Source organism: Lithobates pipiens, unplaced genomic scaffold, assembly GCF_037356315.1.
Source record: "Lithobates pipiens isolate NorthernLeopardFrog02 unplaced genomic scaffold, aLitPip1_a1.2 Scaffold_10, whole genome shotgun sequence".
Lineage (NCBI taxonomy): Eukaryota > Metazoa > Chordata > Amphibia > Anura > Ranidae > Lithobates > Lithobates pipiens.
The window spans coordinates 224,451,558-224,476,434 of NW_027507686.1; the positions used below are offsets into that span (position 1 = coordinate 224,451,558).

Genomic DNA, 24,877 nt, shown 5'->3' on the forward strand with positions numbered 1-24,877 from the left:
GGGGTAACGCTACATAAAGAATAAGATTCACATGATAGAACTGTACACACGCATGTTTTGGTTAAAAAAAAGTCCCCAACCAGTAAGATGGCCGCTACATCCCGGCATACAGAAACATTTTACGTCTGTATGTAATGGTAAGAGGTGCTTGAGTGTGTTTCAGGGTCTATTGATGGTGAGGATCTATTCTAGCTGGAGGGGATCTATTTTTGCATTGCATGGGGGCCTATCTTTGCTGGTGGGGGGCCTATTGTTGCTGGGGGTGGGTATTATATTGCTGGGGGGTCAGTCATTGTTATGATAGGTCTGTTGCGGGAAGGGTCTATTGTTGCTGGCTGCTGGAGTGTCTATTGATGATGGCTGTGGAGAGATCTGTTGTTGCTGCTGGGGGGGGGGGGCTATTGTTGCTGATGGGAGAGAGAGGGTTGTTTGGGTGGCTCATTGCTGTTGGGTGGATCTATTGTTGCTGGAGGAGGCTCTGTTGTTACTGGCTACAGGGGATATATTTTACTGCATTTCTTAACAAATTCCATACAAATTATTTACCATCACAAAATGATACTTGGTTCTGTATTCTTTAAAAGGGCAGTAATGGGAGATGGGTAGGGGTTGAACCAAGGAATGGTAATGAGAGAGGAGTAGGGGTGGCAAAAAAAGGGTGACTCAGAAAGGGGGAGTTCTTACACCAATTCTCTGAGAAAAAAATGCTCTGTATATAGGCATGTGGGAACTGCATGCTGATAATTTATATGATTACTTTCTTATGTGAGTTAGCACCCCTCATGGGCAGAAGCCAAATGACTTCACTGAGCCCCACGCTGGAAGGGCAACTTATTTTCACTTGCCAGTGACACCTGTCCTGACACAGACTACAGAGACTTTTTGGGAGACACCGAGTGTGGAGTCTCTTTACCAGCTCTATCACGAGCTAAACAATACACTCTTCTTGTTTCAGCCCAAAGGCAAAGAGGGAAGCTGCTGTATACGTCACAAGGCCTCACATACCATGGCCCAGCCTCTAAGAGGGTTCAATTAGGCAGCAGGCACTAGTATAAGGACCTTGCCACTTCGAAGTGCAGCCACACAGACACCAGTTCACCCCTCGGACAAAACCTCTGTCACTTGCCACCACCACCTCCTCTCCCAAGCTGGCTGCCCCTCCTTCCCTTTTTTCTCACTCTACCTTACCCAAATGGTTAACATGAAAGATTATAATTCATGCCCAGTTCCCTTTTACTGTAGGAACATTCTCTCACCCTCCTCTCAACTGAACCAGACCAGACACTGTTGCTAATGTGGCCAGCGGTGTAATTTCACCTGTTTGCCCCCACCGCTGAGCACTGTGTGAGGAATGGTGACTTTGTGAGGAATCTTCATTCACTGCTATGTTGGGCAAGGTGCTGCACTGCCTGGCACCACAGTGTGATACAGGCCGGCGCACTGCGATAAAATGCAGCACGCTACAGCGCAGCGCTAGGCTGTGTCGCAGTGTGTTCCTGCGGTGACAGATGTTTTACCCTGTGGTGGTCACTGCACATAGTGGGAGTTGGTCCTCACTCCTGCTACATTACATGACAAAGTAACAGAACTATAAGCAAAGACAATGGTGCACCAACACAAATGTATGGTATTTAATTATTAATCTTTATTAAATCACTTATAAATAATATTACAATTTATTTAATTATCAATTATACGGACACAACCAAGAGTAGGCATGTGTAAATAACCAATAAAACCAAAACTCGAATTGCAGTATATCTTCTCTTATAGATTTGGCTTCCTCCTCTTATTATTGTTTCACTAGAAAGAAAACAAAAAAAGATTTAGATTATTGATCACATTTTTAATAAAAGCAAGAAGGGGTTCCAGATATGAACAGGTGTTTATTGCTCAATAGCGGATCCCACAGGGTTTAGCTAAACTAGGAGCTGTAACCTCTAATTTCACCTATAGCTTCCTCTGCTGACATCTAGAATTGTACCACAGCTGTAAGGCACAAAAAATGCCTACGCAATGAATAAATTAAAGCCTATCCAAATCCAGGAACACAAATATATATTGTAGCTTCCTAGTCCTTAGATGTGATGGCTGCATTGGCTTTCTTTTTTAGGATTTTTTCCCCTTTATTTTCACCTAGTGCAGGCATGTCCAAAGTCAGGCCCGTGGGCCATTTGCGGCCCGCTTTCCGGTTTGATGTGGCCCCCATTTGGAATTTGCATATATATGTGTATGTGTGTATATATATATATATATATATATATATATATATACACACCTGTGGCCCCCAAAGCTTGAGCGTGTTATGTTTTTTTTTATGCTGTTAATATACCTATCTTCTTTAGCCTGACAAATCCTGAGTGCTACGCGCATTCTTAGTATGAGCCGGGGCGTGTGGCTGGGCGTGTTCACAAGCCTATGTGCCTGAACAGCTATGAAGCTGAGAGAGCGAAGAACCAATCACAGGCACTGTCACTATCCCTGATCTCTTCAGATGCAGAGATCGGGTATATGTCACTGTGCCTGTGATTGGCGGTGGCGCTGTCAGCTTCCTTGCGGGCTCGGGCGCATAGACTTGTGAACACGCCCAGCCACACACCCCGGCTCATACTAAGAATGTGCACGGTGCTCTGGATTTTTCAGGCTAAAGAAGATAGGGTTTATTATGCTGTTAATATACCTAACATGCTTGAGCTTTGGGAGCCACCAATGTATATACTTGGGGGGCCACATCAAACCGGAACATGGTTCCTTTCCTTGAGAGAGTTATTACAAAAAAAAAACACAACACGCCTGAGCTCGTTACCGTGAACAAAGTGTATGTATGCATGTATGTATGTACATATTCTCTCTCATCATATATTGTTATGACATAAATAGTATGCCGTTTACAATAAACTTTGCATAAAATATTTAATTTGCATTTAATTTTAATGGTTCAAAAATGGCAGGCAAAATAGTCGTCCCTCACGCATGTTCACTTCATGAAATCTGGCCCTCTTTGAAAAATGTTTGGACAGCCCTGACCTAGTGTGTCTGCCTGGAACACTCTTCCTGTCCTTGCATGGCAACATCCGCTTACCATATTGTAGTTATGGAGGAGCAGCGGTGTCACCTTATGACGGCACTTTAGAAACCCTTCTTCTCCATAGCGTAGAGCAGCCTGTCTCAACCTTTTTAATCAGGAGTGACCCTTGAAATAAATTTGCAGACACTTTTACAGATTAAAACATCACTGATGTCATGCCAAAATGACATTGGCTTCAGAATGATGCAAGGACCATCAAAAGGGAGGCCAATCACTTACAGCTCAATGAACCCCGACCAACCTATAGAGTTGTGCATGGCTGCCGAAGGGGGTTCTGAAGTCTATAGAGATAAATGGGAACAATGTAACTCAGGAGACTGCACACAGGCAGAGTCTAGAGTTCAACCTTTTGAGGAGCGTTTGAATTAATTTTTAGGTCTTGGGGGAACCCTTGCTAAAACCAATTCTTTAAGGGTCAGTGGTAAAAATGGCTCTTAAATTGGTGATCAATGGAAAGAATGTTCCTTACAGAAGTGGTTAGAATTCCTGCTTACAGAAAGTTAAAAAGATCATTCGTATCCTGCAGCTGGTACTGCCAAGTAGCACTGACCCCAGAACTATGGAGGCATCATCAAATAGGAGGTCAACCAGCCACAGCTCAAGGAACCTCTAGAAACGTCTGGTGGAACCCAAGGGTTCCATGAAATACTGTTTGAAAATAGCTGTTCTAAAGGAAGTTATCAGCTGCCAAGATTTCTGGCAGAATCATCAGGAACTTTTTCAAAAAGAATGGTTGGAATGGAATATTTAACAGTCAAAAGGGAGAAAATCAGAGTCGCTGCTTGTTAGGATTTACACACACTTCAATCGGTCATGCTTTGAGGCTGAGTTACTAAAGGCGAATAGGATAACTGAAACTTCCCTTGCAAAGTGAACAGCCTAAATGGCTTTTGTAAATCAATGCCTTTATGTTCTACTAGTATGCTATCTGCATACAGGGCCCCTAGTACTGCTTGTTCTTTTGTTGAATCATCAATTCTTGTCCTGATATGAAGAGGGAAAATCTCCCCAATGGGGACACTGAGAGCAACTACACCACCACTCTTTCCAAAATAATATAAAAGGCTTTAGCTGGCCTTAGCCTTTAATTATAATCTCTTTGTTTTACTACCAAAGGATAAAATACCCAGCATTAGATGTGTCTCCTGTCTCAAAAAACCTTTCCAAAATACTTACCAAAGGCATATTTGGCGAAGAACCCATTGAGCTGAACGGACTCATCACTGTGGAACTGAAAAACAAGGGTATTTCCTGTGGAGGTTAAGGTAGGTATGGTGGTTTTGCCACAAAATTTTCCCATCAATGGGGAGGTGGTCTTTGGTCCATTGAAAACGAGCATATAGTCAAAACCGCATGTGTTACTGTACTCCACGTTGAAGTCTGTCACATTTACAGAGACCTGTAAAGGAATTAAAACATAAGATTATTGGACAATTGCACTCAGCAAACTGGGTGGACTTCCCTGAATAATTTCAAGTGATAAATGGATCAACTAAGTTGTTTTTTTCTGACCAGTCTGTGCCATTCTTTTAAGATTTGCATAGGCATGTATGCTTGGCTGAACAATCATTGCGTCAGCTGTCACATCTATGGGCATGTTTGGACAATAATGGATAGCCCCAGAGAGTCCCTATCTAGTCCATAAAGTAATACATAGTTCACCATCTATTTTGCTAACAATCCTTTCAGTTCCAAATATATATCACAGAAATACATTTATCCACATCCACCATCCCATTTGACCCATCCGTGTTTCTCCTTAGCATACTTTCCTATACAACACTCTTTCTTAGCCTTTTTAGCACGGAGGAATATCTTTCTGGTCCCAGGGAACCCCTACTAATAATTACTATATCTACAGCTCATGGTACATGTGTGGTGGTCACCGAGAAGAGTGCGCCTGACATTGCTGGTCAAATGGAAGAATGCTCCCTACATTGGTGGTCAATAGTAAAAATGTTTCTTACATTGGTGACCAGTGGGAAGAATTCTCCTTACATTGGGGGTCAGTAGGATGAATTTTCCTTACACTGTTAGCCAGTAAGAATTCTCCTTACATTGGTGGTCAATGGGAAGAATTCTCCTTACATTGGTGGTCAGTAGGAAGAATACTCCTTACATTGATGTCCAGTGGGAAGAATTCTTATGTTGTTGGCCAGTAGGAAGAATTCTCCTTACATTAGTGGTCAATCTCTATGCACCCGGCCCCTAATCTCCATGCAGGGCGCCGGACCCATGGATTACTGTGGGGGTTTTTTTTTTGTTTTTTTAGAAGCACATGATCAGGGCCTGGGGCTCTAATTGGCTTTGAAATGGGTGTGCTCTGTGCTCCAAGCCACTCACTTTGCTAGTGACACTAGCAAATTAGTATTCGCTAATGTCTTTCTGATTCTTCTCCTGACCAATCAGGACCCAATTAGCTGGGAGGAGAAGCAACCGGATTAGCTGGTAGGAGAATCAGTGGGGATGCCGCCTGAGAAGGAGAAGCAGCTGGGAAGCCACTGAAGCTGCCGAGGAGGAGAAGCAGCTGGTAAGCCGCCCGGGAAGCCGTCAAGGAGGAGAAGCAGTGGGAAAGCCACCTGCAACCAGGATGGGGTAAGTAGTTTCCCTCCAGAAAAACAATTGAGCACCAGACACTACTGCACCTTACATTGTTTGCCAGTAGGAAGAATTCTCCTTAAATTGGTGGTCAATGGGAAGAATGCTCCTTGCATTGGTGGCCAGTAGGAAGAATGCTCCTTACATTGGTGGTCAATGAGAAAAATGCTCCTTACATTGGTGGTCATTGGGGAAAAAGCTACCCCTAACAAATAGCTGAAAAGATCGTTGGTGTCAATAGTTACTCATCTAAGCTGTTTATTGTTCAATGAACCCCTAGCAACCTCTGGAGGAACCTTAAGTTTCAATGGAATCCTAGTTGAGAATGGCTGCTCTACACTCCATCCTTTGAAGGACATGATGGAACAGGATAACTTATGATGTCACAAGGCTCACTTTTCACCCACCGTCACTTGAACTACTGAAAGAAGGTTCTCTGTAAGTTGTTTAGGAACCAATTTTTGTCTGCTTCTACAAATCTAGTGAAATGTAATTCCAGATTATATCATATTGTTTTAATACAACAATTGTAATGAATAGAGCATAATTGTTACCTAAATAAAGCTCTCATGTAAAAGTTAAATTATAAACCATGAGCCTGTTTATTACTATACTATACTCTGTAGCCTTGTGACGGACCTGCTCATTTCTTCCCCAGATGCCCTCCTATGTTGAGTAGGATGCCGTGCCATGTATTATGTATGTATAAACTGATCATTGGCCTGCTGTAGGTTTCATCTTGGCTGAGGTTATGTGTCCTCACTGCCCAGCAGATATCTAATTTCTGGATAAAACCCAGAATCCCGCAGCAACTGTCATCCTTTAAAGATTTAAGACAAGATAGATCTACATTAACGGAAAAATTGTATTATTGGAAAAGTTTCGTGTTTTTAAGTATAGTTTATATTCATTAGGCCTCCTTTAGACGTGCAGTTGGGGACAGCAAAAATGTGTGGTTGAGCCACGTTATTGCCACACGACATGCACCCATCCCCCTTAAGCTTCAATAGGCAGCAGGTGGGGGTGTTTAAATGGTGTCATCACAATGCTTTGCACCCACAGCAAAGTTTACCGGACATGCAGCAATTAGCGGGTGACAAGCTCACCAAATGCAACATACTCAATGAAATGGGGGGAAGCGCCACCAGCGCCCCGTAATGCATGTGGTTGAGGTGCATTTGTCAGAAATAATGGGGTTAAAACAGACACAGAGGAGGCGTTGCATCATTTTCTCGTTGCATGCCAGTAGCCTCTGAAGAGCAGTCTAAACACAGATTGGGCTCCAGAGGAAAGGGAGGTTTAGATGCACATCTATAGCCATCCTTAGGCTGGATTCACATATATGTGGCTGCGATTTGCAGTCCGGTGTCCCGTATGTTACGGTTCACCGGTACAGGTGCAAATTTTTCCCTGAATTCACACCTTAACTGGAACCAAAAACGCACAGGACTCTTTTTGAAACTGCACCGCGGCCATCCTGGACGTGTGTGAACCAGCTCCATTGTGAGCCGGTCCCATTTACATGTCATGCAAATTTAATGTGGGTTATATTTGCAAACGTAATATTTAGGTTTGCAAGTTTTACAGTTCTTTTGCATGTTTTCATTATTTTTGCAAAAACCCTAAATATAAAATACACATTTAATGCGGAGTTCCAGCCTCCTTGAAAATTAAAAAAAAAAAAAGTACACCATGATTCTTGTTAGTTGCACTATATAATTACTGCTGTACAGTAAGTGTAAACCTTCTTCTTACTTACCAATTTGTCATTATCCACAGCATCCCAGAAGGCAGGCAGTGACCAGTTATGATGTGAGTATCTGAAGCCAGTTCCTATGTGCTTCCGGGATTCTGAGCAGCTCACTCACGCCTGCACAGTAAGGACACTGCGTGGCACAGCATGCTGTTTACAGGCTGCCGTAACAATGTCAGCATTGGCGTCATTTCCCGCCCCATTGTTATGGCAACCTGTAAATAAACCCAGAACTTTCTGTGTAGAAATACCGCGAGATTTCATTGTCAGCCATTCTTAGGACTTCTGGGATAGATGATGGCGATATCCCGGGAGTCCTAGGGAAGTGCCTAATGACAAAAATCACCTAGGCGGCCGCAGGAGGTGCAGACTGCACAGAGAAAAAGAAGATATTTAGCAATAAAATTAAATGAAAAATGACTGCCATTACATTAGAGCTGCATGATTATTCGTTAAAGAATCAAAATCGCGATTCAACCCCCCTCGCGATCTTAATACAGCATTTCCTCGATTCAGTGGAGAGCCTTCTCTGCTCACAACTGGCAGCTGTCAAAAAAGCAAAAAAAAAAACAAAAACTGACAGCCTGCCAAGTTTGCCAACATCGTTTATGCGGAGATAAAAGAGAAACTTTGTAAGCCCCTGTACACACGGTCAGATAATCTGTTGGATTGCATCTTATCGGACCGTGTCATCGGATAATCCGACTGTGTGTGGTATGCATCGGACTGATTCCGTCCGAATCTCCGTCGGACCCAATTTTCCAACATGTTGGAAATATTTTCCGACCAACTGGGCCGGACGGACCTAATCCGATCATGTGTAGAGCATTTTCATCGGACCAAGTGCCACGCATGCTCAGATCAAATTCCTACATCAAAGCTTTTGGCTACTAGCCTGAACGTAGTTCCATCGTAACGAAATTATGTCATCACGTTCTGAAAGATCGGATTTTTTGCCAACTTGGCCCGACCGTGTGTATGCAACAGTTTCGGACAAGATCCGACGGACAAAATCCGACAGGCAAAATCAGACGGATTTGGTTGTGGAAATCTGCGACCGTGTGTACAGGGGCTAACACTTCGTTCTTTTAGATCAAAGGAATAAACTTTGGTCTGTAAATGAGGTCTGTTTAACCAATTAAAGACTCAACCTTTTTCTGACATGAAAATGTGTGTTTTTTTTTTTCTTGGGCAGCGCTCTTTTAACCACTTTCAGACCGGACCATTTTGCTGGTAAATGACCAGAGGTCTTTTTACACTTTGGCACTGCGCTGCTTTAACTGGTAATTGCGCGGTCATGCAATGTTGTACCCAAACAAAATTTGTGTCCTTTTCTTCCCACAAATAGAGCTTTCTTTTGATGGTATTTGATTGCCTCTGCGATTTTTATTTTTTGCGATATAAACGTAAAAAGACCGCAAATTTTGAAAAAAAATGATATTTTCTACTTTTTGTTATTAGAAAAATCCAATAAACTCAATTTTAGTCATACATTTAGGCCAAAATGTATTCAGCCACATGTCTTTGGTAAAAAAAAAGTCAATAATTGTATATTTATTGGTTTGCGCAAAAGTTGTCACATCTACAAACTAAGGTACGTTTTCTGGAATTTACACAGCTTTTAGTTTACGACTGCCTATCTCATTTCTTGAGGTGCTAAAATGGCAGGGCAGTACAAAACCCCCCCAAATGACCCCATTTTGGAAAGTAGACCCCCTAAGGAAATTGATAAGAGGCATGTTGAGCCCATTGAATATTTTATTTTTTTGCCTCAAGCGATTGAATAATGACAAAAAAAAAAATTTTTTTTTTTTTTTACACAAAGTTGTCACTAAATGATATATTGCTCACACATGCTATGGGCGTATGTGAAATGACACCCCAAAATAAATTCTGCTGCTTCTCCTGAGTACGGGGATACCACATATGTGGGACTTTTTGGGAGCCTAGCCGCGTACGGGGCCCCGAAAACCAAGCACCGCCTTCAGGCTTTCTAAGGGCGTAAATTTTTGAGTTCACTTCTCACTACCTATTACAGTTTTGAAGGCCATAAAATGCCAAGATGGCACAAAACCCCCACAAATGACCCCATTTTAGAAAGTAGACACCCCAAGCTATTTGCTGAGAGGCATGTTGAGTTCATGGAATATTTTATATTTTGCCACAAGTTGCGGGAAAATTACAAACTTTTTTTTTTTTTTTTTTTTTTTCACAAAGTTGTCACTAAATGATATATTGCTCACGCATGCCATGGGCATATGTGAAATGACACCCCAAAATAAATTCTGCTGCTTCTCCTGAGTACGGGGATACCACATATGTGGGACTTTTTGGGAGCCTAGCCGCGTACGGGGCCCCGAAAACCAAGCACCGCCTTCAGGCTTTCTAAGGGCGTAATTTTTTGATTTCACTCCTCACTACCTATTACAGTTTTGAAGGCCATAAAATGCCAAGATGGCACAAAACCCCCACAAATGACCCCATTTTAGAAAGTAGACACCCCAAGCTATTTGCTGAGAGGCATGTTGAGTCCATGGAATATTTTATATTTTGCCACAAGTTGCGGGAAAATTACAAACTTTTTTTTTTTTTTTTTTTTTTTCACAAAGTTGTCACTAAATGATATATTGCTCACGCATGCCATGGGCATATGTGAAATGACACCCCAAAATAAATTCTGCTGCTTCTCCTGAGTACGGGGATACCACATATGTGGGACTTTTTGGGAGCCTAGCCGCGTACGGGGCCCCGAAAACCAAGCACCGCCTTCAGGCTTTCTAAGGGCGTTACAGTTTTGAAGGCCATAAAATGCCAAGATGGCACAAACCCCCCCCAAATGACCCCATTTTGGAAAGTAGACACCCCTAAATTTAGGGGTACACTAGTGAGACTAGGTAATAAATGGCGGGTGCCCTGAAACTATAAAAAAAATAACTAACCAACCAGCGTCACCTGTAACAGTTATATGGTGATCACTGGTGAAAGGGTTAACTAGGGGGCAATTAGGGGGCTTTATGCGGTAGTATATGGGGGTCCCTGGCGCTATAAAAAGCTGCAGCGAACCTAAATACCTACCTGCCTAACTAGCGTCACCTGTGACACTAATACAGCGATCAGAAAAACGATCGCTTATTAGGCTGGGTTCACACTGGAGCGATGCGGGAACGCCACGAATGCGCGGCGGGTTCCCGCATCGCATGCCTCCCGGCGGCAGTTCACACTGCCCTATGCGAACTGCTGGGAGTGTCAGTGAAATGTTACTGACACCCCCAGATCAGTTCGCATATCGCAGTGCGATCTGCAAACTCGGATCGCATGGTGTGAACACCCATGCGATCCGATTCTGCTGCGGGCCAAAAAAAGGGTCCCGTGCGAATTTGCGGCGGGTGCGGCGGGTGCGGCGAATGGCTGAACTCGAATCGCACAGAGATCGGATGTGATTTGCACTGCAGTGCGGTGCGAATCACATCCGTTCTCATAAACCGCTGCAATGTGAACCCAGCCTTAGTGACACTGGCGACGGGGGGTGATCACGGGGTTAAACCTTTATTGGGGGGGTTAGGGGGGTACCTTAGAACTAAAGGGGGCTAACCCTAACTGCCCTAACAGTTATTAGTCACAAATGACACCCGCCGGGTGATCAGGGGGTTAAACCTTTATTAGGTAATAAATGGCGGGTGCCCTGAAACTATAAAAAAAGAACTAACCAACCAGCGTCACCTGTAACAGTTATATGGTGATCACTGGTGAAAGGGTTAACTAGGGGGCAATCAGGGGGCTTTATGCGGTAGTATATGGGGGTCCCTGGCGCTATAAAAAGCTGCGGCGAACCTAAATACCTACCTGCCTAACTAGCGTCACCTGTGACACTAATACGGCGATCAGAAAAATGATCGCTTATTAGGCTGGGTTCACACTGGAGCGATGCGGAAACGCCGCGAATCCGCGGCGGGTTCCCGCATCGCATGCCTCCTGGCGGCAGTTCACACTGCCCTATGGGAACTGCTGGGAGTGTCAGTGAAATGTTACTGACACCCCCAGATCAGTTCGCATATCGCAGTGCGATCTGCAAACTCGGATCGCATGGTGTGAACACCCATGCGATCCGATTCTGCTGCGGGCCAAAAAAAGGGTCCCGTGCGAATTTGCGGCGGGTGCGGCGGGTGTGGCGGGTGCGGCGGGTGCGGCGAATGGCTGAACTCGAATCGCACAGAGATCGGATGTGATTTGCACTGCAGTGCGGTGCGAATCACATTCGTTCTCATAAACCGCTGCAATGCGAACCCAGCCTTAGTGACACTGGCGACGGGGGGTGATCACGGGGTTAAACCTTTATTGGGGGGGTTAGGGGGGTACATTAGAACTAAAGGGGGCTAACTCTAACTGCCCTAACAGTTATTACAGTCACAAATGACACCAATGCAAAAAAAAAAAAAAAAATAAATGACATTGGTGTCACTGTGACTGGGGGGCAGGGGTAATTGGGGGGGTGATCGGGGGGTAAAGGGGGGGTGTGAGTGTGCCTGGCATGTTCTACTGTGTGTGTGAGTGTTGGTGCAACTTACTGATCCGCTCTCCTCCGTGTCGGAACGAAAAATACCGACACGGAGGAGAGAATACATCACTTCCTCTCCTGTGTTTACATTACAGGAGAGGAAGTGATGTCACCGGGGATTTCTATTCGTCGGGAGCGATCGCGAGGGGGTGGCCATGAATGAATGGCCGTCCCCTCGTCCGGGATCGCTCCCGAACGAATACCGACCGCCGCAGGCACCGGGCGGGGGCCCGATCGGGCCCCCGACCCGCGGGAGGCAAGGGACGTACATGTATGTCCTTATGCCTGCCCGTGCCATTGTACCGACGTACATCGGCGTGCGGCGGTCGGCAACTGGTTAAACGCAATTTTTTTGTGGGAAAAAACACTTCAATTAAATTAAAAATACGAAACAGTAAAGTTAGCCCAATTTTTTCAGTATAATGTGAAAGATAATGTTACGCTGCGAGAATCGTGATCTTTATTCAGAGCAAAAAAAAAATCAAGATTCTAATTTTAGCAAGAATCGTGCTGCTCTACATTACGTACTGTTCTGCGGGTGGGCATTGTCTTGCAATGATCATGAAAAAATGGGTGGAACTCCGTTTTAATGCAAGGTGCTCTCATGCTACAGAAAGCTCATCACCAGATCCCCACCAAATAAGACCAAATTGAAAAAGTACATTGTTAGGGTTTCAATAACCTGTCATTTTGGGTACTCACTTGATAACCAATCGGGGCCGTCACTACCCAGGTACAGTCCATATAGGCAGGATAGGCAGAGGGGTAGTTGGGAGTAGAGAATGTGCCCGTTGGGTTGCTCAGCACTGAGCCACAGGTCACTAAAATAAGGAAAGTAAAATTACTGAAATGCAATCCAATCAAACTAAAACTATTTAACAAATAAGAGATAAGGTAGAAACAAATGAAAGATATTCTTGCAGTCAGACCCCACTGAAATATACAGCAGCCTTGGTAAAGACATTTTAGACATTCCAAAAAATGACCGCATTGGACAGATATCCATCATAGGAGGCGGGACAGGGCGTAACTGCGAACCGAGTAGACAGGAGATCCGGCACTGGTGAGCCTGTAGGTGGGCACTGGTGAGGCTGCAATTATGGGCAATACGAGGCTGCAGGTGGGCACTGGTGAGGCTGCAATGATGGACAATGGCGAGGCTGCAGGTGGGCACTGGTGAGGCTGTGATGATGGACAATGGCGAGGCTGCAGCTGGGCACTGATCAGGCTGCAATGATGGGCACTGACCCTTATTTTGCCTCAAAGTTCTTTATTTAAAAAATAAGATTTTGTTCCTGAAACCTCCTCTTAAAATTAAGGTGCGTGCTATACCCCGATAAATATGGTATAACATGGTTATTATTTTAATGAAAAAAAATAATTAAAGCTTTACAAGACTTGTTCATTTTTGTCTATATTTACCATAAAATTTTGAATTGGAGTGTGTAACCCTGTTACATGTGTCATTCTCTGTTGTCCCATTGTCACATACTAACAATCCTTTATTTGTGAGACCCTGCGTGGTCACTAATTGGAATGTAAATTCCCTTTTTTTTTCTCTTTCTTTTGACTTGTGTTTTTTATGTCTGTTTTGTGGAAAAACTCAATAAATATATCTTAAAAAAAATAAAAATAGACAGACCTCGATTGACATTATAGCATACACTTACTGTATGTCAGTAGATTACAGAAATGGATATAAGGACATGCAGCCTTCAGCCAAAGAGCTGACCAGTAAAGGGTCACAATGCGTTTCAGGTTTTTATTGCTGTCTATGTTCCTGCGGAAAAGATTTCTCTATATTTGTCCCAGCTGCCCAAAGTTGGATTGAATTTTGGCCAGTTCAGCAGGGATGGGCTGATTTTCGATTCATCTATGGCCGCTCCTGCTCAACAGGAGCATTTAGAGGCAGAACCCCCCCCATTACTTGCAGGCTCAGAAGTTGGTAATTTTTGTATGGAAAAAAAAGGTAAACGTTCATACACGCACATTAAAGGGGTTGTAAAGGCTTGTGTTTTTTCACCTTAATGCATCCTATGGTGACAAAAAAATCTTGCACTAACTGGCCTCCTAGCCCCCCCCCCCCCCCGTTTTACTTACCTGAGCCCCGAATTTCCATCGGCGAGTCCCCACAGTCCTTTTCTCCATGGGTTTCTCGGCTTTTGATTGGATATGTTAATAGCAGCGCAGCCATTGGCTCCTGCTCGGTCAATCAAATCCAACGTCAGGGGCGTCGGGGGCGGGGCCGAGTCCTGCATCGGCCTCTATGGACGCCAAATGATGGATTCGGTAGCGCGCCCGCAAGGTAACCCCCTCGGGAGAGAGCTTCTCCTAGGGGGTTATCTAATGTAGGGAGGAGCTGCAAGAGCCGCCAGGGGACCCCAGAAATGGATGTTCGGGGCCACTCTGTGCAAAATGAGCTGCACAGTGGAGGTAAGTATGACATGTTTGTTATTTAAAAAAATAAACGATCCTTTAGTATCACATTAAGGTTAAATGCATTTAGGCGCGTTTGCAAATGATTGCATTTTAACGACCAGAATAGATTAATATTCTGGCCAATAGAATGCATTAACGCTAAAAACGCGAATGCGCATACATTTATGGAACAATGTGACTTTAGGAGCGTCTTTAAGCTGCATTTTCCTTCCCTAGAGCAAAAGCGTCCAAGAGAGGAAAAAAATGTCCTGTGTGCATGAGACCATACTGATATAATATACTGGTCACTGCTGCTGGTCTGATTCCATGGCAGTATTTCTGAGCCACTGATATAGAATAAGTATAGAATTAGGTGCCTTGTCCTCATTCTGCTGCTTCAGATCTGCATGCTTATCCCTGCCAGTGACACCAGTGGCCAGGACGGTGACAACTAGAATGTCATAGGGAGCTATGCAATGGAAGCCTTTGTAAAGCTCTCAGCAAGCGCTTGTTCATGATAGCGGCTGTGAGGTGGTAATGCCAGGCAGTTGAGCTGCATTTTTATCATTTCCCCAACCTCACCCCCTTTAGGCCAGGGTTGTACACAGGTTTTGCAGCTGTGATAGGAATTATATACCCTTTGTCGCTTTTGGTGGGCGTAGCACCCGCCAAACGTGACCCATTCAAGCGGTCACAGGGTTCAAAGGGTTAAAGCAGGCAGTGAGAAGGTGATACGATGCTACAACACCTCCTCACCGCCTGTCAAATGCTCTCTGAACAGCGATCCGAATGCAGACTGCTTTGCAAGGTTTGTGTGAATGAGCCCTAAAGGTTCTCTTTTGTCACACTTTAGGATTTTTTATTTCAGAACATCACATCATAAAAATGGGGTAAAGTTGGGCTCTGTTGTGTGCACCCTTACCAGTGCTGTATGATGCCTTGAACCCAGTGGCCACGATACTATTGTCGCTGACAAATTCAAGAAGCATTTTGTTGGTTGCAGAGACCATAGGGGGAAGCTGGCCGGCTCCACAGGCTCTGTCCAATAACACTGGGGAGGAGGTGGTGGGCCCATCGTAGATCCTCAGGTAATCAGAAGCACAGCGTGTCGAGTTCTGGACATCAAAGGCCTGGAATTGCAGGAAGACCTAGAGGAAAAAGGAGATGTCAGTAAGAGGAGCGTCTCTCTGTTAACCACTTGCCTACCGGGCACAAAAATACAGGGCATTTTCACCCCCTTCCTGCCCAGGCCAATTTTCAGTTTTTAGCACTGTCGCACTTTAAATGATAATTACGCGGTCATGCAACACTGTACCCAAATAACATTTTTATAATTTTTTCCCCACAAATAGAACTTTCTTTTGATGATATTTGATCATCTGTGGTTTTTATTTTTTGCGCTATAAACAAAAGAAGTGTGACAAGTTTGAAAAAAAAACACAGTGTGTGTTACCTAGGAAGTGATTCTAACTGTAGGGTGAGGGGACTCACAAGGGGAGGAGACCAATCGGTGTTGCTCTGTACGCGGAACACATGATTGGTCTCTCCCGTGACAGGACGTGGATGTGTGTGTTCACACACACATCCACGTCCCAGCTCTGTTACCGGCAATCGCAGTTGCCTGGCGGACATCGCCGCCGCTAGGCATGCGCATAGGCTCCTAAGTGACGCGGACCCCAAACGGCCACTAGGCCCAGGACATCATATGACATCCGCCCCAGAATGGGAAATCCCTCCTGCAGACGTCATTTGACAATGGGCGGGACCTGAAGTGGTTAATCACCACTGTGTTTTTTTTTTTGCTAAACAAATGAAAAAAAGACCAAAAATGTTTTTCTTTCTGTTATAAAATTTTGAAAATGGGTAATTTTTCTCCTTCACAGACAGATGTGCGCTGATGAGGTAGCACTGATAGGCGGGACTGAAGGGCACTGATGTGCAGCACTGATAGACGGCACGGATGGGCACTGTTGGGACTGCATTCATACCTCCCACATTTTGAGATGGGAATGAGGGTCACCTACTAACAAATGTATGTAGGCATAGGACACGCCCCCTGCCACACCCCCTTAAAGGAGAATTAACCAAAAAAAAGGTTAATTAAATCCACAAGGACTTTTCCCTGATATTGGCTTTTAAAATGTACAAATACAGCAACTATATACATACAACTACCGTATTTATCGGCGTATAAAATGCACTTTTTTCCCCTTTAAAAACAGGGGAAAATCGTGGGTGCATGTTATATTCAGATTGTGAGCCTGTGGGCGGATTTCAGCCGTTCTTGGCAGCCAAAAGCCGCCGAGTGTGGCCGAAAGCCGCCGAAAGCAGGACATCCGGCTCTGTATCTCGGCGGCGCCATTTTTAAATGGCAAAGCTGAAAGTGACACTGACAAGGCTGCAGATGGACACTGATAAGGCTGCACTGATGGGCATTTAAATGGAATTTATTTTCCTTAAACTTCCCTCCTAAACTTGGGGTGTATGTTATATGCCGGCGCTCGTTATACGCCGATAAATACGGTATATATATTAGATCAAAATGAGGGACAAATGAGGAGGAAAGAGGGACAGAAGGACAGAAGGACATTGCTCCATATCAGGCATAGTTGGGAGCTATGCTGCACTGATCATGAGGAGACTGATGATCAGTGCCCTGATTATCAGTGTAGATGTCCCCTATCACACTTGCCGGCTCTCTCCCCACAATGTGGCAGCGCGGGGTAAAGAGTAAAGAGTCACTGTGATTGGCTCTTTACCTCGATCTGTGATCATGCCAGGTGTGTGCCGCGGCAGGCACAAGGGGCAGTTCTGGGAGGATATCAGTAGATGCCCTCCCAGAACTGGACAACCATGCTATACCCGTCATTCGTCTATATCATGGTGGGCAAGTGGTTAGGGTGGAACTTAACTGTATCTGAGCTCCACAAACTGAAAACGCAATTTCATTCATTTTTAATAATTACAGAAAACTTGCCCATCCATCTTTCTGTGATTTATTTTGTTGAGAAATCCCTAAAAAAAACACCCCCCCCTAGCATTTCTAGCTGTGGCAATCTTGAGTAAGGGCAGATAACTCATATAGCATTTACTTCCTGGAATCCATCTGCCCTTAGCTCAGGCATGCAGGAAAGAGGGTGTGCTTAGCTGGGAAAGCCCCTCCTCCAGGTGAAAGAAAAATAAATGCACATGAAGACTCCTTGGATGTATGACATCATTTTGGACTAGGCCAGAAACCAGGAAGCAACTGAAGAAACGCAAAAAAAAAAAAAATTCAAAATAGGTAATTATAATATTCCTTCCTATCTGTTTAGTAATGCTAGCAGCAAAAGGATGAAAAATAGTTCATGCTGATTAAGGGGCGGATCACACCATGAATCGCACAGGGACGATTCATTGAAATGGGTGCCAGACCGCACCAAACGTAGGACATGCACTACTTTAGAAAATACACAGCAACCAGATTGCATGGTAATACTGTACAACACAACCCAGTGCAAAACGCACTGCACTTGCGAGTTGCGTTTGGGGTGTCATTAACCTAACAATGACACCTTCTGCAGATGGTAACTGCAGTGCGCTTTGCACGCGGTGTGGGAAACGCACGCGGAATGCAGGTTTCCTGCACCACGTTCTGCTGTGAACTGGCCCTGAATGAGTTTAGTTCACTTTAAGTAATAACTTTTTAACCCTTTGATACACTGAATTGTGGCCTTACCTGGTTTGATGGAACACGAATGAGCCACAAGCAGCTGCTGGCAGTGGGATAATTATTGGGGTAGTTGGAAGATGTTAGGGATCCTGAAGGATCGGAGAGCAATGTTCGGCAGAGACCTATAAAAGTTACATGGTTAGAAATTCAAAGTGGTTGTCAGTATAAAAAGCAAGACAGAGCAGTACATCAGCAACAGAAAGAATCAGGCCATTCACATACAGAGGTACGATCGGATTTTTTTTTCTTATGCTCCGGGTTTACTCATGGTATATTTAATGGAAAAATAGTGACCCTGATTTGTAAAGCTCTATGAATTCCAAGTTCTTACCACAATCATATAACTTACCGCAATCATATAACTTGTTAATTTTGGCAACATCCAAGTTGCTGAGTCCATAGCGCTGTCCGATGGCGATAGAGGCATTTGGTTTCGGGACAATGGTGGCAGAGATGCCATCCGCGGAGAAAGCAGACCTAGAAACAAATACAATTATATATTTTACACACACTCTTCCATTATCATGGCTTTAGCTAAAAAGGGGGTCCTCTAGGTAAAAGAAAAGCTTTTCAGGTGCCTCCAGCTTCTCTTCATCTTTATACAAGAATTAGGAGTTGTAATCCTTGACTTTCTCTGCAGCATCCCCTGCAGGTGAAAACAGGTATTATGGTGCAAACTTTGCACTATAAAGTCAGTAACATTAGGATGACACTATACAATATCCTCATACTCCTATAAAAATCCACACACAGCGCTGGAATCAATTTTTCATGTGTTTTTCTGCCTCCTTGTAATGTATTTTGGCAAGCCCTCTCACTTATGTTTGGAATGAGCAGTGCATGTTAGTTGCAGTCATGTGGACTGCTCTGTGTACTCTTATAGTCCATAGCCCATTTGGGAGCAAGCAAGAGAAGGTGGCTACATTTCTAAATACTGTAGAACCATTGAGAACCAACGCTGTCACCCACAGGAAGTCGGATGATGACACCAAAACAAAGATTTGGAGCAGGCTGAGAGCACTAGAATGGAGTTAAGAACACATACTTGAATATAATTGTTCTTTAAACCCTTATGCCCCGTGCACGCGATCGGAAATTCCACCAGCAAAAGTCCGTTGTGAAGTTCCGACTGTGTGTATGCTCCATCGGACCTTTGCTGGCGGATTTCCCACCAGCAAAAGATTGAGAGCAGGTTTTCTATTTTTCTGAAGGAAAAAGTTCAGATCAAAAATGTACCAATTCCGACATGCAGAATTCCTACACATGCTTGAAAACAATTTGACGCATGCTCTGAAGCATTGAACTTCATTTTCTCGGCTTGTCGTAGTGTTGTACGTCGCCGCATTCTTGACGGTCGAAAGTTCAGATACCTTGTGTGACGGTGTGTATGCAAGCCAAGCTTGAGCGGAATACCAGCGGAAAAACTATCCATGTATTTTGCAACAAAAACTCTGATCGTGTGTACGCAGCATTAGAGTCGGTGCCTCCCAACCCTTTAAGAGTTTTAGGATGCCGGGAGGTAGGGCAAGGTTTATGGTCATGTGCTGTCATGGCTGCAGGGTACCATGGATCCAGGTGGGTCCATGGGACCCAGGCGGCACTTTAAGAGGTGTGGCAACTGGGGCGCAATGCCTGAGGACCCCTCCCTCTAGCATGCAGTGTCATCTTTGCATAATGCTCCACTCCCCTGTCCTGCCCCGCTCCACTCTGCTCCCCAGCAGTACAACCTGTACTGCTGGGAAGTGGGGCGAGGGGTGAAGCAGCAAAGGCTTCAATAGTAGGAGCACCCGCCGCCACTGCAGAGCTGCTGTCGCCACATGTTGCATCACGGTGCCGGGATCTAAGCTTAGTTGGTCAGTGGCGGTGAAGAGGAAAGGAGGAGCTTTCATGGTGCTGCGCAATTCATATTCCTGTGAGCTGAGTGGATCTTTTTGGGTCTTTATGTTTCTTTGGTGGATTAGCCATCTCTTTGCTGGAGGGGGCATCTTTCTTTGCTGGAGGGGGCATGTCTCTTTGCTGGATTGGGCATATCTCTTTGCTGAATACATGGGAATGTCTCTTTTTTGGATTGGGCTGTCTCTTTACTATTTGGGGATGTCTCTTTACATTATGGAAGTGTTTCTTTGCTGGATGGGTGTAATTTTTTTTTTGGGGGGGGGGCAGCATTTCATTCTTGGACCAAGGCAGCACAATGTCTTGGACCAGCCCTGCACAGCAGTCACATGATCGGAAACCTCCAGATCCCAAGCAGCGATTGTGAGTTTACGTTAGCCACTGGTAACTGTGCTGGGAGTGGCAGGGCAGCTGCTCTTGGCACAGCTGTGTACCGCCAATTCACACAAATATGTGGCCCCTCAGCACCAGGGCCTACCCGCCAAGAGGTGGCATATTTGCATGCGGCTGGCGCCAAAGGGGTTTAACCAGAGTTTAGTGATGTATTAATCCTGAATCACATAAGGAATGCTAATATGTGCCTAAACAGACTCCATCACATTGTACAATTAGAGCTATAAATGACAGTGTCTGACAGCCCACCGTCCCAGCCATGTATAATGACTTAAGCAGCCCATAGAATATGACACATGCAAACGGGTGGAAGGAAAGAAAATTGCTCAATTCCCCCATCAACACTGACAGACCCGTCCCCACAGTGCCTTTGTGTTCAGTTGGCGGGGAGCCTTCCCCACTGGCAGAATACAATCACCACTACTGTTACTGTATCGCTGCCAGCAGTGCAAAAAAAAAAAATATCTGACAGGCTGGTTGTACTGAAGTTGATTGATGGACTGACTTTAGTACAGCCAGCCTTCCCATAAATGGATCAAATCTTGTCTGGTATTGCTGAACCAGCAGAGATTCGACCCATCTATGGCTGGCTTTAGCCGCACTCCATTCCTGCTGCGGCATCCCCCGTTCTAAATTCTGGTGTCTGAGCTTAATGAGAGGGATGATAACACACCTCCCATGTGACAGTTCTGGGGCCTAGTGATTGGCTAGGTAGTGTCAGATGGGGGAGGTCAGCTGCCCCCCCATACCCTAAAGACCTGCTGTGTTAATAAGGGTTCCAGTAGTGGGAGGAGGATGTGGCTGGGTAAGTATACGTGTTTGCTGAGATGAGCTGTCTGTAGACACTGTCACTTTGCCATGAACTTGTAACCACGCTTGTCAAGCCTTGTTTGCCATGTTTGCCATAAACCCACTGGGGGTGATTTACTAAAACTGGAGAACTCAGAATCTGGTCCAGCTGTGCCGGGTAGCCAATCAGCTTCTAACTTCAGCTTGTTCAGCTAAGCTCCTCTCTCCTACTGGCTTGGCGGCAGGGGAAAGAGGAGGGAGCTGAGCAGCGACATAAGCAGCCGCGCCTGAGACTCCTGGAAGTGGGAACAGGATACTGAAAATAGACAGGTATCTGTTTCCCCCTCCCCACTGAAAGGTGCCAAATGTGGCACCGGAGGGGGGAAAGAGCCAAATGAGCAGAAGTTGCACTTTTGGGTGCAACTCCACTTTATTATGGCACTGCTTATCTCCTAGGAAAATACTTATCCCCTGTCACCCCCCAAATTCCCTCTTCCAACACAAATCCCTTCCCCACCAGTCTCCTTGCGCCACCCCTCCTCACCTCACATGATATCACAGTGCCCAGGCCAACCGTCCCTCCTGCCCACCCCTTGTCCCGACCCTGACTGTCACCATAGGACAGGAAGTGTGTCACTGGCAGGATCACCAGGTGAAAATAAAGGAATAATCCTGAAAAAAAGAAAATGCACCTGATGACTGGTAATCTGCAATATATTAGGTTTTTGGTCTGAATAAACTTTAAGGTGCCTGTTGGAGCTCAGTGAATCAGGATCAGTGAATGTTCCCACTTTAATAGATCTGACTGTGCCACCTACAAGGATATCGCAGCAGTTTAATAAAACTGTGTTCCTTGGCAATGCAGAGTGGAAAGTGAAAGTCGTTTGATATTTCTATGAAATGCAACCATTTGTACCTTGGATAATGCATGACGGAGCCGTAGTCGTATTCTATGCCTTGATTCAATGTGTCGAACTTCTGAAAATTGTTCTCGTAACCTGAAGAAGACAAAATTTGCAGCAGCAATATTATATAGCAATTCAATTCTAATAAAAGGAAACATTCACAGAGATATGGGCTGGCTTTCATTGCTCACATCCTAAAAATGTTAGTTGCCTGGCTGCCATGATGATCCAGTGTTCAAAGACTCAAAGCAAACATAGAGTCAGGAATCTTTACATCACTTGCTGCATGCTTGTTCAGGATCAGTGACTTAAATAGTATTAGGCCTCATGCACACTGGGCATTTAGCATTGGGAAAAGGGCATAGGCGCACCATCCATCCTAGACTCTAGGAGTCTGACAGCTGGGGTGTGGCTGGGCAGTGACCTCAGCAGTACTCGGTGGCAGCCGCCCCCCTATCCATGCATCCGGCCCCCTGATCTACATACAAGGCGCCGAATTATGGATTCCAATGGGGGGGGGTATTTTTTTGAAGCACGTTATTAGAGCCAGAGAAGCTCTAATAGGCTTAAAAAAAGGGTGGGTTTGGAGCTCAGAGCATTGCACCCCAATCCCACCCAGTTGTGTGGCAATAGCGAATGAATATTTAATATTGTCACACTGATTCTCCTCCCGGCTAATCGTATCTCAGGACACACTTCCTGTTTCTGTGTGGCCGGGAGGAGGATGTCCCATAGTTTGCTTGCCAGAGCGCCCCCCGCTCTTCTTTCCCCCTGCATAAGGTAAGATAGCATGGCACATTCTCTGTGTTCCCCCGAGGCTGGGGGTCGGGTGATCGCTGCAGTTTGTGAGCCATGTTGGTGGGTGGCTGGGTGGTGGGCTATCGCCGCCATTTTTCTCCCACAGCAGGGTCGGGGGAGGAGTGTGTGATGTTAGCTTATCGCTGCCGCTTGACTCCTGTGGGGGGGGGTGATAGTCGTTATTCAGCTCTAGGGGGTGTAGTGGGGTACTGATGTTGGTTTGTGCTGGCCCCCTGAAATTTTGAGTACCAGCCGCCACTGCCAATACTTCTGTTTAGGGCATGTGCCCAGGGATAAATGCCTGGAATGCAGACTGCTTGCATTGTGGGCATTCATCCCTGGGCACATACTGCCCCAAAAGTACATATTGCTAGGCGCATCGCCCAGCAGCAGCCAGGCTGGACAATGCACCTATGCCCTTTGCCCATGGCAAACTAGTGCTAATTTTTGAAAGGAGGAAGTGGAAGCTGAAACCCTCTAAAAGGAGGGTTTCCGTTGCTCACCCCAAAAAAAAACGACATGCCAAATGTGGCATGTCAGGGGGTCACCTTCCCTTAAAGCGGAAGTTTCATTTTGGGTGTAACTCCGCTTTAAAGCGATTGTAAACCGTTGGCTGTTTTTTTTTTTTTTTTTGCCTTACCTGCAAGGTAATGTTATAATGTCCTAGTATGCACCGCATACTAGGACATTATGTGAATCTTACCTGAAAACAAAGCATTCCAGCGATGTGATCGCTGGAGGCCAATTCCATCTTCACCTGTCTTTCTTCTGGGTTCACAGACTCCAGCTTTGTGACTGGCCGGAGCCGTGTGATGTCACACCTGCACATGCGTACAGGAGCCACCGTTCCCTGCACAGGGCTCTGAAGGAGCGGCACGGCTGGCTGATGTCACCGGCTGCATGTACACTAAATATTTCCTAAACAGCGCACGTTTAGGAGATATTTACACTATTATAGCCTTATTATAGGTTTACCTATAGGTACAATTTAGTGATGGAAGTTTACTTCCTCTTTAAATGACCCTCATTTATGAAAGTGACCAAAAAAGTACGACTTATGCTTCTCATAGTAGCCAGAAACATTACTTTTCACACACTAGATGTATGAAAAGGTGAATTTGTACTTCGTGATCTAAAATATGTTGAAAGGGCTCGATCACATTAGAATGCAGTGCGGGAAACTCACGTTTCACACGCGTTTCGTTCACACCAGAATGCAGTGCGGGAAACTCATGTCTTATGCGCGTTTCGTTCACACCAGAATGCAGTGCGGGAAACTCATGTCTTATGCGTGTTTCGTTCACACCAGAATGCAGAGCGGGAAACTCATGTCTTATGCGTGTTTCGTTCACACCAGAATGCAGAGCGGGAAACTCACTTTTCATGCGCGTTTCGTTCACACCAGAATGCAGTGCGGGAAACTCATGTCTTATGCGCGTTTCGTTCACACCAGAATGCAGTGCGGGGAAATCCAAGTTCCACACACGTTTCCCACACCGCCTTCAAAATGCACTGTTGTGGGTGTCAATATATTCCTAATGAAACCCAATACGCAAATTGCACTTGCTGCGGCAGATCACATGATATCGCACTACCATGCAATTTGGTGCAGTGCATTTTTGAAAAGTAGTGCAATCCAGTGCAGTATCGGCCCATTCATTTGAAAAATTGCACTGCACTGAGTGGAACAGGAACACAGAACACACTCCTGTGCTATTCAAGGTGTGAACCGGCCTGAATTACACATATAATATACTTCTATTTATAAAAAAACAAAAAAAAACAAAAAAAACAAAAAAAATGCATAGCTTATCAACTCCATCAAAGCTGTATGTAAATTCCTTTTGTGCAACATTTAAAGCGGAGGTCCATCCTAAAGTGGACCTTCCGCTCATTGGAACCCTCCCCCCCTCCGGCGCCACAATTGGCACCTTTCAGGGGGGAGGGGGGTGCAGGTACCTGTACAGTACAGGTA

General features: G+C 45.1%; 1 protein-coding gene across 1 annotated transcript in view; it reads right to left on the reverse strand.

Moving 5' to 3' along the window:
* Positions 1-1,697: 1,697 nt before the first annotated feature.
* The window catches only part of LOC143926383 (embryonic protein UVS.2-like), a 36,669-nt gene continuing 13,489 nt past the window's right edge, over positions 1,698-24,877 (reverse strand). The window contains exons 7-13 of the mRNA XM_077450237.1: positions 22,116-22,197; positions 18,474-18,601; positions 18,131-18,246; positions 15,335-15,560; positions 12,697-12,815; positions 4,265-4,487; positions 1,698-1,803 (exon numbers count right to left, since the gene is read on the reverse strand). Coding sequence (XP_077306363.1) covers positions 1,793-1,803; positions 4,265-4,487; positions 12,697-12,815; positions 15,335-15,560; positions 18,131-18,246; positions 18,474-18,601; positions 22,116-22,197 — 905 coding nt within the window. The 3' untranslated portion in view covers positions 1,698-1,792. The remainder of the gene's footprint in view (positions 1,804-4,264; positions 4,488-12,696; positions 12,816-15,334; positions 15,561-18,130; positions 18,247-18,473; positions 18,602-22,115; positions 22,198-24,877) is intronic.